This window comes from Ostrinia nubilalis, chromosome 18 (genome assembly GCF_963855985.1).
Source record: "Ostrinia nubilalis chromosome 18, ilOstNubi1.1, whole genome shotgun sequence".
In the NCBI taxonomy this organism is placed as follows: Eukaryota; Metazoa; Arthropoda; class Insecta; order Lepidoptera; family Crambidae; genus Ostrinia; species Ostrinia nubilalis.
In genome coordinates, this window is record NC_087105.1 from 3,000,969 (window position 1) to 3,014,900 (window position 13,932).

General features: G+C 36.0%; 2 protein-coding genes across 2 annotated transcripts; both read left to right on the forward strand.

The window, feature by feature from the left end:
• The first annotated feature begins 2,864 nt into the window (after positions 1–2,864).
• Positions 2,865–7,533, forward strand: LOC135080361 (zinc carboxypeptidase-like). Its single transcript, XM_063975009.1, has 7 exons — positions 2,865–3,224; positions 3,642–3,805; positions 4,258–4,484; positions 4,946–5,039; positions 5,988–6,190; positions 6,425–6,509; positions 7,313–7,533. Exons 1-7 carry the CDS (start codon positions 2,944–2,946, stop codon positions 7,504–7,506), a joined length of 1,248 nt encoding a protein of 415 aa, XP_063831079.1. The 5' UTR covers positions 2,865–2,943; the 3' UTR covers positions 7,507–7,533.
• A 1,100-nt stretch (positions 7,534–8,633) lies between these two features.
• On the forward strand, positions 8,634–13,912 carry LOC135080499 (zinc carboxypeptidase A 1-like). The gene is given in 13 exon segments (XM_063975132.1): positions 8,634–8,972; positions 9,272–9,662; positions 9,949–10,033; positions 10,116–10,318; positions 10,400–10,484; positions 10,725–10,928; positions 11,730–11,880; positions 12,063–12,447; positions 12,577–12,671; positions 12,977–13,054; positions 13,056–13,164; positions 13,415–13,499; positions 13,606–13,912. Coding segments are annotated over 13 exon segments (2,415 nt in total). The 5' UTR covers positions 8,634–8,691; the 3' UTR covers positions 13,869–13,912.
• Positions 13,913–13,932: the final 20 nt, after the last annotated feature.

Consider the following 13,932-nt stretch of genomic DNA (forward strand, 5'->3'; position numbering starts at 1 on the left):
CTATGAAAATAAGACAAAATATATGTTTTATAAACACTTAAGAGTCATTTACAGTAGTAAAGTTTGAAAAAATTATTGCTGTGAAGTACAGAATCACTTTCGTGGCATCAAAAAATTCAAAACGTTAAATCTTCCAAACGAGACTCACTATTTGACTGATTTACTGAGAATACAATCTTCACATCAAGCGCTACAATTTTTGTTTACAAAAAGTTGAAATAAGTTAGAAATAAAATTCGCCACGAAGGTGACGATGAGAACCGTGGCGATGAGAAATACCCATTTAATTTACACTCAAGTTTGAATCAAGCTTTTAAAGTCGTTTTAGACTTTTCAGAGTACGTCCACCAAGACACAAATCCCAAACTATTTTTTGTTCAATGAAGAATGTTCACTAATTTTGTTTTTTAGCTTTCTGTATTCTCTGTTAAAAATAAAAAATACACGTGAAAGAATTATTTCGATACGTCAATTAGTTTCCAAGATATTGAATTTTAAAAGTGCGGGCGGCGGCCGGCCCGCCATTTTATGCGCGTGACGTCATATTACAGTGACTGGCTCATATTTGTATGGGTGGAATCTTGCAAGCTGAATTAAGACCCACTTCCAGGCAATCGATTAAGCTGAAATTTCGCAAACACATGTGATTTGGATGACCATGCAATATTATGATGACATGGAGCTGATCTGATGATGGAGCTGGAAGGTGGCCATAGGAACTCTATAATAAAACGACTTAAATGCATCGAGTTTGGGCTCGTTCGTTTTGTATCGATGAGTATTTTAATTCTATATAGTAATCAGGGTCTAATGATGAAGCTGGAAGGTAATTCGCAATAAAACGACACAATCGCATCAAGTTTGGGTTTGGTTCAATTTTAATTTCTGTGATGGGTCTGGGTGTTAATATGTTAATAAGATTGTATTTACAAAATAAATGTATTTAAGTATGTTTATATCCGTTTTCTAGTGAGCAGACACTGTGAATGTACGTCACGCGGGGTCACGTGACCGTCGGCGGGACTCAATATTTAAGCGAACTTTGAATGCCTATAAAATCATAACTACTGGGTATTTTTGAATAAAATAAAAACTAATGTATTTGTAAATGTAAAAGCTTAACTGTAACACAGGTTTCAAGTGATTTTGCATACCTAGTAACATTCTCAATTTTATTTTACTGCCTTCTAAGCGTTAATTATTATTTTCATCATTTCAGCCACTGCAGGACGTCTATTACCTACTGCTGAACTTTGCCAAAATATTTTTTTGTCAATTATTGTAGTGTCATATAATAATATAAAATAAGACGTGTCTATAGTCATGATTAATGGTATGATTTATGAATCAGTTTACCAAAAATCCGATCATTTCCTGGATCCGTATCGGCCGTCAAACTTCTCCCGCATAATTTCCTGGAGTGTAGGACGAACTCACCTGTCAGAGCATCGGGAAATGAATGGAAACGCGATTTATTTGTAAACCTGTACTTATACTGGAGGACTAATAAGGCTCTTCTTACAGAGACATCCCGTTTTTTGCAGGATCCCGTTTAGTACTTTAATATTAACATTCACATAAAAACCGCAAAAAAGCCGATCCGTTCGAATTTAGAATTCTAATTTCTTTTGTCACGGCAATCCAGTTTTTCAGATCCAGTTCAGATCCCGCAAAACGGCACTTTTGAGTGAACACAGAAGTATGTGTATGAAATGGTATCCCTCCGTTTGGCCAAATTATTTTTCGCCAAACATTATCTGGACGCAGGCCGCAAGGTACCAATCGATCAACGTGGAAAGCATTAGGGGAGCCCTATGTTCAGCAGTGGACGTCCCATGGCTGAAACGATGATGATGATGATGATTATCTGAAATTATTAGCAGATACACACACATTACTAAACTCTAAAACAAAATTATCAGCAATTTTGGCCAAGTAGTTGAGGCATAAAAGTTGTGAAGACAAAACTTAGGTATATTTTTTTATTATATTCGCTAATTAGTAAAATTACCTTAACTAAACACAGTACCCACTAAATCCTTTTCAAAAACATCCAAGCTAAATATGGCTTTACCTCGTTCACCAGTCCGTGGCTAATTACCTTTCAGGCAATCAATCTTGCGAACTCGCAACAAATTGTCATTGTGACCTCTCTGACGGGCTGATGCGTCAACGGATTTATAATAAACCCTCATTAAACGCAAAATGTGGAACAATAATGTGGAATGGCACGAATTTTTGACCTATATTAATATCGGTTGAAGGATTTCACAGTTATGAAAGAGGAATTTATACTGAAAAAGAGGAGACTCAGAGTGATATTTTACGCCTTTGGGCCATTTCGTAGCCAAATTTAGTAGATGGTTACGAAATGGGAAAAAATCCCATTTTGAAGTTGGCTTCTTACTGAAATGGTCCAATGTCAATTTTTTCTCTTCTGGGAAAATTAGTTAGGTACTTGAAATTTTATAAGATCTCTTTTAAAATTAGATACTTTATATTTCAACAATGCTGAAATGCAATAAAATTTTATAATTACAAAATAAGTTAAGCATTTAGGTCATGATATAAATTATCCATTGGCGATTATCACTACAAGCGATGTCTTCTCATGGAAAGAACAAATTCTTTTTACACAAAACTGGGAATGTGGTGAAGTATTTTAATTATCTGAAGCAATTTTTAAATCAGTCATCGTCTACATACTTATCTTGTCCTAATTTACAACAGTAATTTAGATTATAGTTTATGTATTAGGTAGACTGACACAAATATCTGATAATCTATCTATCATTATCACTACTAATGATATTAAAGAAAATACCAAATTCAACGATAATCCGAGTTTATCAAAAGGCAAAACAGATAACATTACGCTGGCTGATAAAACTTTAGTAGCAAACGTTCTTTTTGCTTTAATTAGTTTAGTATAAATTAAGTAAAATGTTACTCAAATTTTTAATTTTAAGTATAGTGGTGATCGTTAGTTCAGAGAAAGTAAGATATGATAACTACGCGTTGTACAAAGTTGAACCTAAAAATGAAGATCAGGTGAAGTTCCTAAAAGAACTGGAGAAGAATGAAGACCTTGACTTCTGGAAGTCGGTGAATCAAGCAGGAGACTATGCCAGTATAGCGGCTCCTCCAGAAATGAGGAAGAAGTTCGAGCATTCATTGAAGAAACGCAGCATTTACAGTGAAATGGTGTTGGATAATATTCAAGAGTAAGCAATAGTTCATATTCCAAATTTTATTAAAATCTGATTTATAATGAATTTAGCCGTTAATTAGTGTGGATTAGAAAAGTGTCAGATTAATGAAAGTGGCCGATACCCACAAAATAATTAGATTATATTGAACCTACTTTTTCTGTAATTACTTTTTTTATTTTGATTAGCCACTCACGAGATGGTGCTGCATTTACCAAGTCAAGTTAAGAGTTTTTGCGAAGACAGTACCTATAGATTCTTATTATTGCCGAGTTTATGTAAATGACCTCCTTTGTAAGTGATTTGCGCTTGACGCAGGCCGCTACCAATCGATCGACACGGAAAACATTGGGGGAGGCCTATGTTCAGCAGTGGACATCCTATGGCTGAAATGATGATAATGATGATGTGTATTTTATTGGCAATTTTCAGAGCCTTCGATGCCCAGTTATACAGTCGTAAAAGAAGGAGCGCTGAGCCAGAACTATTTTGGACAAACTATCAAACTATTGATGATATCTATGAATGGTTTGAGCACTTGGCGCAGACACAAAGTAATATTGTCTCCTTGATCACCGTTGGAAGATCTTTTGAAGGTAGGTAAACAAACATGTTTTGAGACACTTAATAACTAGTGTAATAACAAGTGTTACAGTATTTACTATCGAGGCAGAACGATAGGGAAAGGAATCGAAAGCTAAACATGAAAAGTTCCATTGTAAAAATCTCATTGTCAATGTTTTACACTTTTGTAGATAGAAGTAGATACATATTGCCTACTCTAGGAAGAATGCCTAATGCATAGTGTTTTTATACCCTTCAGTGTGTCAACCTCATCATCTGTCCATAACAGCTGGACTGCTGGACATAAGCCTCTTCCAATACGTACAATTTGACTCAATTTTCAGCATAATCCTAAGAAGCGTTCTTTCGCAAACTGTCACTCTAGCTGAAGGGCGTAATTTCAATGTACCATAGACTAATTTATAAGATTGTATCATGGAATTAGAGTATACTATGATAATTTCCATTCTGTCATCCATTCCAGGTAGAAACATAACCGGCATCAAAATATCCAGGGGCAACAGCGACCGCAACTTCGTCATCGAAGGTGGTCAGATTGGAGCCGACTGGTTGTCGCCCACCGTCATCACGTACATCGTAGACCAGCTGGTTAGAGGAGAAGACCCTGAAGCATTGCAAGCGTCGCAGGACTTCACTTGGCACATCTTCCCGATTGTGAATCCAGATGGACACCAGTTTAGTCAGGACTCTGTAAGTATATTATTAATTTGTTATTAATACACTCTTACCACAAGTATTCCTACTGTATCAACGGCCTGGTATAGATCGTTTCATCCACGAAGACGCACCCCACCAGTTTTTAGTCTAGGAAGCGCGGGGTGCTGGGAGTTTGATCCGAGAGATCCAAGCGTCATTGTTGTAGTGTGCGTGTGCACTCGTGAATAATTTAGCGTGTACCGATAACACTCAAACATTAGCGAAAGAATGATGGTGGGGCGCGTCTTCGTGGATGAAACTATCTATATCTAGTGCTTGTCTGATTGAGCTTCTTGCACACGTTTACGGTAGTTCATGGCATCTCACCAAGATTCTACCCTCAGTTGTTTGAATCAACATGAATATTTTGTGTTTTGTCTGTTAAACCGTTTTTTGTGTTGAATTTCGAAAAGTGAATAAAGTTACTTTTACTTACCTTTTAAATGATATTTCAGGTCAGACTTTGGACCAAAAATAGAACACCAACCTTATTATCTAATGCTGCTATTGGCGTTGATCTCTCAAGGAACTGGAACTCTCATTGGGGAGGTATGTATTTACGGCCTTATTCACAAACTATATTTGCTTATGTGAAGCAGCAAATCGAACGCACAGCGTGGAATACAGCTCTGTGATTGGTTTGTGTGTGACCCTGTACGTCCACGCGCACTGTGAGGCGTTATTAAGCTTCCAAATACTTACCAAAGACTACATAGATCAGATTAGAAGTTTCAAAAATGTATTAAACGAAGTCCAATAATTACGGAATATGAATTTGAGTTCATGTAGCTTTAAGCGTTACAAAAGTACTTAAGCCAAAATTTAGAGTCTTAAATTTAAGTGTCTGGACACGAATATTCCTATATTTTTGGGTTTTGGCATGAGAAATGTAATGACCAGTCTATGAGTAAATAAAAAGTCTGAATATGTATAATTATTATTAATATTTTCAACCGACTTCAAAAAAGGAGGAGGTTCTCAATTCGACCCGTATGTTTTTTTTTCTATGTTTGTTACGCGATAACTCCGCCAATTATGAATCGATTTGAACAAATGTTTTTTCGGCGTATAGGTAGTATATATTTAAATTTAAAAATAGAAAAAATAACCCCCAAGGGTGGAAAATTGGGGATGAACTTTTTTATACGCAATATCTCCGCCCATTATAATCAATTTGAACGATTATTTTTTTGTTGAATAGGTATTATCAAAAGGGTGGTTTCATGCGAATTTGAAGAAAATATTTCACCCACAAGGGTGGAAAATTGGGGATGAACTTTTTTATACGCAATATCTCCGCCGATTATGAACCAATTTGAACGATTATTTTTTTGTTGAATAGGTATTATCAAAAGGGTGGTTTCATGCGAATTGGAAGAAAATATTTCACCCCCAAGGGTAGAACTTTTTTTTAATTTTTAGTTTTTTTTTGTGTTCACGCATTTGAAGTCGGTTTTTTTTTTTTAAGTTATTATCTTATTGTTCTTTTTTTTTCAGTACAAGGCGGCAGTTTCACTCCATCAGCCAACAACTACGTCGGTCTTGGTCCGTTTTCCGAAGTAGAAACCAGACAAATGGCTCGATACCTTGACTCAATTGGCGGGAGCACCACTGGCTTCTTGTCCTTGAGAAGTTTTGGGCAGAGACTGCTGATACCCTTCGCGCACTCTGCGACACCTTTGTACAACTTCAATGAGATGGTGAGCTAAAGTAACAAATACGTAGGTTAATTTTGACCCTTTACTTATATGGCAGTGGGAATATAGTTTCCACCATATTTTAAACTTTATTCCCTCGTGTTAAGGCCCATAAACAATGAAAAATAAATTGGGACTTGTTTTGATAATGCCGATTACTTCAAAAATCCTTTTCTTCTGTAGCTCTCTACAGAAACTGCAAAGAAAACAAAGTAACAATGCATTATCTTTTGTCAGGTCACCATTGGCAGAAGAGCTATGGGATCACTAGCCGTCAAGTACGGAACCCAATATTTAGTTGGAACCTCTTTACAATTTTCTGGTAAGTCCAATAGGTATAAATCGTGTTTTGTTTTCCTGGTCTGGAGAGCTAGAATTATTATGTCATCATCATCATCTCAGCCATAGGACGTCCACTGCTGAACATAGGCCTCCCCCAATGCATTCCAAGTTACTCGGTTGGTAGCGGTCTGCGTCCAGCGTTTTCCTGCTATCTTTATGATGTCGTCGTTCCACCTTGTGGGTGGACGTCCCACGCTGCGTTTTCCGGTACGCGGCCTCCACTCCAGAACCTTGCTGCCCCTGGCCGTCAGTTCTGCGTACTATGTGCCCTGCCCATGTAGAATTATTATAGTACTAGCCATTTTTTACTTTGAAATTATCATAATCATTATCAGGTCATATTTACTGTCGCCATTACAGGAGCACGACCCTCTCTAATTTACCAAAAGCAAATGGAGGATTCGGCCAACAATCCCCACCCTGGTCATTCGAATTGGCTCCCTCCCCCCTGATGTTCGCATGGTGTCCATTATTCGCCTCTTATCTTCCACGAGAAGAGTGTGGGTAGTCCTATTCTACTCTGTTTTAACTTCCTACTTTTTTATATTAAACCGGCAGACGGTGGTGACTTAGTTTGTTGCGGCACTTCTTCTCAGCACTTGCCAAATGTTTGTTTCGAAGCGCTGGTAGGGCAAAAAAAGAATGAGACATGTATAGGTAGGCTCCTTAAGAGCATTTGATGATTTGTTAGTACTAATTTAATTAGTCTACATAGATATAGGTCATTTTGATTTTGTTGAAACCACAGGGCACATTAAAGTTTTTATTTTTCCTTTTTTTCAGATGGCTCCACTGGCACCTCAGCTGACTGGATCAAATTCCGCTTCAACCCTCCTATCGTAGCCACTTACTTGCTGAGGGACCAAGGAGGTTGGGGCTACACCCTCCCTGTAGCGCAAGTCCTCCCCAGCTGTGAGGAGACATATGACTCAGTTATGGCCATCCTGAGAGAAGCCAGGTTTATCAATGTAATTTAATTTGGGAAATAAATGTGGTATATCGTATTGGTTGGTTTAATTTATATTATTTACCTTGTCTGTTTTGACTTGAGGATATCAAAGTCAATTATGTTTTTATTTGTAATCTATTCTACACTTATCATACATTACAAGAGTTTAAGTAAAGAAATAAAGTTTTTGGCTTTAGCTTTGATGATTACTGTCTTGAGTGCAGTTTTGAATCTATCTTTATGTACATTCCCCATAGTACAAGCTTTGCTTAGTTTGGGACTAGAGGCGCAGTGTGAAATGTCCAAAGATATTTATTTATTTATTCATAGTTTAGATCCAATAATTGTACCTAAAACAAAGACTTATACAAGTAACATACTACACTAACTAAACAATACCGATAGAAGAAATACTCGTATTTGCTTCAAAATATTTCCAATGAAACAACAACTAAAGTATCAATAAAGTTCACGTCGTAAAGATAACACGTTATGATGCCGATAAATTTTATGGTTCAAATTATAGAAGTTTATACGGGTCACTTCATAAAATTATTCTTGAAAACAAAAGATGTGCCAAATTATGACATTGGAGAATTTGCATCTATGACATCAATGGAATTATATTGTTATTTTAAAAGTTGAAGCCACGATAAAATCCAACAGTGAAGGTGTCGAGCTAACCGATTCGTGATCCGAGGATCGCTGGTTCGAACTCCGCCGGCGTAACACAAGCATAATACAAAATAAAGTTTGCCACAAGGGATTAAAGGAGCTATGTATATGATTTGTATTGCTATATGATTTGACCTACTGGTACACAAAATATTTTAAGAATTTTAAACGTTGTCTTCTTTTTATCGAATGGGTCATAAAAGCAAGGGTCACACTACAGTTGTCTAACTTTATGAGCCATCACATTATAAGTCTCTGACATGTCTCATCCCGAATAACAGAAAATCACTTTATGAACCTTGGAAGAAAACATTGAAAAAAGATAATACGAGTAGGTATCAAATTGTCTATCACAGCGGCATCTAATAACGCCATTAAATTTGGTTATAAAAACTATAAACTTTATGGACACTAATCTATAAGTTTATTATTAACTATATTGTACTTCAAACATTGTTGAGAATGACCACATGCAAAGGGAAATTTAAAACCATTTAACTGTAGGTCTCGTTTGTATCAACACGTCAAATATTTCAAAATGTTAAAACCATTACTTTGTATTTGTTTAGTAAGTGTAACTTTCGCAAAAGTTCGTTTCGACAATTACAGTTTGTACAAAGTGTTACCTAAAAATGCTACCCAAATTATACGGCTTGAAAAATTAGAAAATGCTGACGATAAGTTTGACTTCTGGAGTGAGGTATACCCACAAGTTGAATATGTTTCGATATTATCAAGTCCGGAAAATAAAGCTTATTTAGAAAACTATTTGAAAATGCATGAAGTAAGCTTTGAAGTTACTTTGCCAAATATTCAAGAGTAAGTATCTAAGGTATTAGTATTTTATGATAACAGGCATTGTCCAAGTGATAAAAACTCAGAGGTCATTTTGTAAGTGCTTATTAATTAAACTATGGACATAACGACAATTCAACGATTCATGAAATCTGGAAGAGATTACATTAAGAGTTAAGGTGGAATTATTTATGTATAATTAGGGTAATAACTTATCTTATTCTATAAAACTATCCGTAGCAAGCTAACTTTGGAAGCTTGCTCAAGCCGCTATTAGAACAAAAACCTTTAGATAATCTTAAATAATTTTATTGCATTTACAGAGTTATCGACAACGAATCTATCAAAAAATATTCAAGATCCAACACAAAAAGCATGACCTGGGACGCTTATTACGAACTAGATGATATTTATGCTTGGATTGATGATTTAGTTGCAACATACCCAACTGTAGCTAGCGCGATAGAAGGAGGAACTACGCATGAAGGTAGAACGATTAAAGGTATAAAAATTTCCCATGGATCAGGCAAGAAAATTATATTTATTGAGAGTGGCATACATGCACGGGAGTGGATTACACCAGCTGTGACCAACTTTATTATCAATGAGCTTTTATCCAGCACTAATGAAGAGACGCAAGCAGCAGCGCGTGACTTTGATTGGTATATCTTTCCTGTTACAAACCCTGATGGCTATATTTGGACTCATACAGAAGTAAGTATCACATGTTAAGTATAGGCACAGAATTAGGGTTTTCATAGTTTTTTGAGTTGTCGGAGGGCTTTTTTTTCATCGAGTAAGTACCTACTATCTAAAGTACGTAACTAAACTCAGTGTTGCAAATGAAGATAAGTGATCAGAATTGAAAAGTTCTCCCATTTAAAGAAATCTTAAAAAGGCTTTACGTCCATTTCGTCCAAATACTTGTAGATTGCTTGCTATATTGTTTTAAGCTAATCCGAGAATGGCCATCTAATAAAGTAACTTTTTATTTTTTCAGTTCCGACTGTGGCGTAAAAACCGACGTCCATTTGGTGACGATGTCGGTGTTGATCTAAACAGAAACTGGAACAACAACTGGCTTGGTATCTACTTCTATATATCCACCAAATACATTGACATTTTCTTTTATATCAACGAATCAAAATAAAAATGTCCTGTTTTCAGGTGTGGGTTCAAGCAATGTAACATCATCCAACACATACGCAGGTCCAGGACCATTTTCTGAAGCAGAAACAAGAACTTTATCGCAATACATCAGCTCGCTAGCTGATGATATAGAATTGTATCTTTCGATGCATTCTTCTGGTCAACTTCTTTTGCTGCCTTTTGGGAATACAACTGAGCCGTTGGCAAATTACTACGATGCGGTAAATTTTTGCCTAATCTTTAGGTAGCGCGTAGGCATATTCCCAAGGTATCGAAGACTGAAGTGACTTGTATGATTTCAGATGAAAATTGGAAGGCGAGCAATGGGTGCACTATCTGTTCGATATGGAACTCCTTACACGACGGGAAACATTGCGGAAGCTATTTGTAAGTGATAAGAACTTCACCACACCCCAAAACTCGATTCAGACAACACAGACCACTAGGCATCAATTAACGCCAAAAATTTAATACCTACTTATCTTTTTGAGAATATTGCACTTTTGCACTGCAAAGTTTTTCTCTCATTGTTCGACATGATCATGATGCAAGATTTTGGGTGCCCTAAAACATAGATAAATATACTATGTAGTAGAAGCTCAATTAAATATTTTCTTAATGTTTTAGATCTTGCCACCGGCACCAGCATTGACTGGGTCAAGGAAGCCCTCAAGATTCCACTAGTCTACTGCTACGAACTCCGAGACCGCGGTACTTATGGACACCTTCTGCCGGCAGACCAGATCTTGCCGAGTGGCGAAGAGACCATGGACTCAATCCTGGAAATGATCCACCAAGCACGAAGGCTGGACTACATGAACAGTGGAAGTGGTCTACACGCATCTTTGTTGACGATAGCATTTGTTTTTGCGAACTATGTTATGTTTTAAATTGAAAAATGTTTCAGAATAAGTAAATGTTTTGCATGCATTTAATGTTTTTTACTTGCTATCCTTTTAAGTCTAGTAGGTACTGTCCAATAAAAATATTCAAAAGGAATCACCAATAGAATGACTATACTTTTCTCCATTATGCAATACATGATTGACTTTCACAATGATGAATGACCTAACATGCTAGTTACTTTAACATAGGGCGTTGAATTCAGATAATAATATCAATTATTATTTTAAATTACTAAATCTTGTATCACGAGACTATACGCTTGATTTAATCGTTTAAGTTTCGATTCGTATCATTTGCAAATAATTTTGATGATAAAAGCTACATCCGTAAGTGGAATTTTCCATCACTTAACCTTTACTTCTACCGCACTGTCATTAATGTTTATTATAATACTCCATAAACGTTATCGGTTTAATTGCGACATTATAACTGATAAACCAAATTTATTGCTTAATAATTAGATAAATAGATAACATCAGAAATTGATAATTTGGAACGTCTAGTTTATTTTCTATTCATCTTTGATGCCGAAAGTAGTAAAATTAAACAAATAATAAAAAATAAAGGATTGGGTTTGCATAAAAGTTACAATGAAGTCTATAATATTATTAGTTTTAGGTCTAGTGTGTTGTGTGTATTGTGAAAAATTTCGTTTTGATAATTACACCTTGTATAAATTATATCCTAAGACTGAAGCCCAAATTACTTTACTGCAAAATCTACAAGACAATGAACAACAGTACGATTTCTGGAGTGATCCTGTGCCAAAAGCTGAACATGTTATGGTGTTATCAAGCCCTGAAAATAAAATTTCCCTTGAAAGTATTATGAATGGGAATTCGGTAGGGTTTGAAATCGCCCATGAAAATATACAAGAGTAAGTAACTAATTCATTTTATAATTTAAATTCTGAGCACAATGCAATTATTATCACGTTAACTTTTTGTTCTTTACACGAATGGTTAGTTAGATATTGGTGTTGAACTTCATCCAATTTTATGAATTTTTCAGTAAAAGTTTTAAACTACGTAATTTTAAACTGGCATTTCCAATTTTTAGGTTGATAGACCGGCAAACCGTAGCGCCTTTTACTAAAAATGCAAAGATGACATGGGACCAATATCACACCCTTGATAGCATTTATGCATGGCTAGACAGCTTAGTTATCGAATACCCGAACCTAGTATCAGAAATCATTGGAGGAAGTTCATACGAAGGTCGTCAAATCAAAGGTGTAAAAATATCTCATGGTAACAACAAAAAGGCGATTTTCATCGAAGGTGGCATACATTCAAGGGAATGGATTTCTCCAGCTACAGTCAATTATATCATCAACGATCTTCTTACAAGTACAGATAAAGAAACACAAGCTGCAGCCAAAGAATTTGATTGGTATATTTTCCCAGTTACAAACCCTGACGGCTATGTTTGGTCTCATGACTCAGTAAGTAAAAATATGTTGATGGCTCAAATTCTCAAACTATTTAATCTCAAACATTATAATATTATTAATAATAATATGGTTAATTCAAACCTATATGAATATCACTAGATGCTTATCAATATTTTTCAGTTCAGATTGTGGCGCAAAAATAGGCGACCAATTGAGGGAACCACATTTGGAGTAGATTTAAACAGGAATTGGAATAACAACTGGCTAGGTAAGGTGTCCGAAGAATCAAATAAAGGGAACGAAATAATTGACACTGAATTGTTTATTGATACTAGGTGCTTGTGCACTTGGCAATAATGTTTAAACTGTGCTGTTGATGGAAAGTGTACCTACATAATAATGTCATCTGCATCACCATTACCAGCTTTTGCCAGTCCATTATAGATTTATCCCAACATAAGCCAATAATGGAGCCCATTAGCAGTTTTGCAAGAATAATCCATTACATTATGTATAAGATGTCAGTGTTTATTATGATTTTCTATGATCTATCTGTACTTTAAATTTATTTTCAGCCCAGGGAGCTTCAATCTTCAAACAGCTACGCTGGTCCAGGACCTTTTTCTGAGATTGAAACTCGATCTTTGTCGACGTACATAGAGTATTGGGGACAAAATTGAACTGTACCTATCGTTCCATTCGTTCAGCCAACTTCTGCTGATTCCTTTTGGAAATACTACGGAACCAGTTGCTAATTATCATGATGCGGTAAGAAAAATTTAATAATATTTTCCATAGTTGTTACACCTATTAGTTTGGTCTTGAGGCATATCATAGCTTATAATTATCTCAGAATCATTTAATAATAATTTTCTTTTAGGACAAATAGATTTCACCCTGCTTTATCCTTGGCTTGAGTACCAGGGCCACCAGATCTATTAACTTACGATGGGCGGCTTGAAAATAAATTGATAAAAGATTAATGACCACTTTATAACTTACTATGTCATTGTTTTAGCTAAATATTGGCAGACGAGCAATAGGCGCGTTATCAGTGAGATATGGAACACAATACGTTACTGGGAACATTGCGGAAGCCATTTGTAAGTTCTTTGTTTTCTAATCGTGACATTGTTATGCCGTTTCATTTTTCTTTACAAACGTGGTTAAAAACCGCTATGTTACAACTAATTTCTTGTTCTTTTCTAGATCTTGCAACTGGTGGAAGTGTAGACTGGGTCAAAGAGCATGTCCAAGTGCCTCTAGTATACTGCTACGAGCTTAGAGACCGTGGAACCTACTCTTTCCTGCTTCCCCCTGAGGAGATCCTGCCAAGTGGACTGGAGACCATGGATTCTTTGGTAGAATTGATCCACCAGGCCAAACGATTCGGGTACATGAACAACGGCACCTCAATCATTGGCGTTTCTATGATGACGATTGTTTTTCTACTGATTGCTATTGTTATTTAATTTTTCCATTGCGATAAAAAAGTAAATATTTTTTTTAACCCAAATTCCTTAGTAATTGTGTTTT

Excerpts from the sequence above, each read along its gene's own strand:
- LOC135080361 (XM_063975009.1), top strand. The coding sequence starts at position 2,944 with ATGTTACTCAAATTTTTAATTTTAAGTATAGTGGTGATCGTTAGTTCA. Across the intron at positions 3,806-4,257 it reads CGTTGGAAGATCTTTTGAAG|GTAGAAACATAACCGGCATC; the intron begins GTAGGTAAACAA and ends CATCCATTCCAG. Across the intron at positions 6,510-7,312 it reads AACCTCTTTACAATTTTCTG|ATGGCTCCACTGGCACCTCA; the intron begins GTAAGTCCAATA and ends CCTTTTTTTCAG.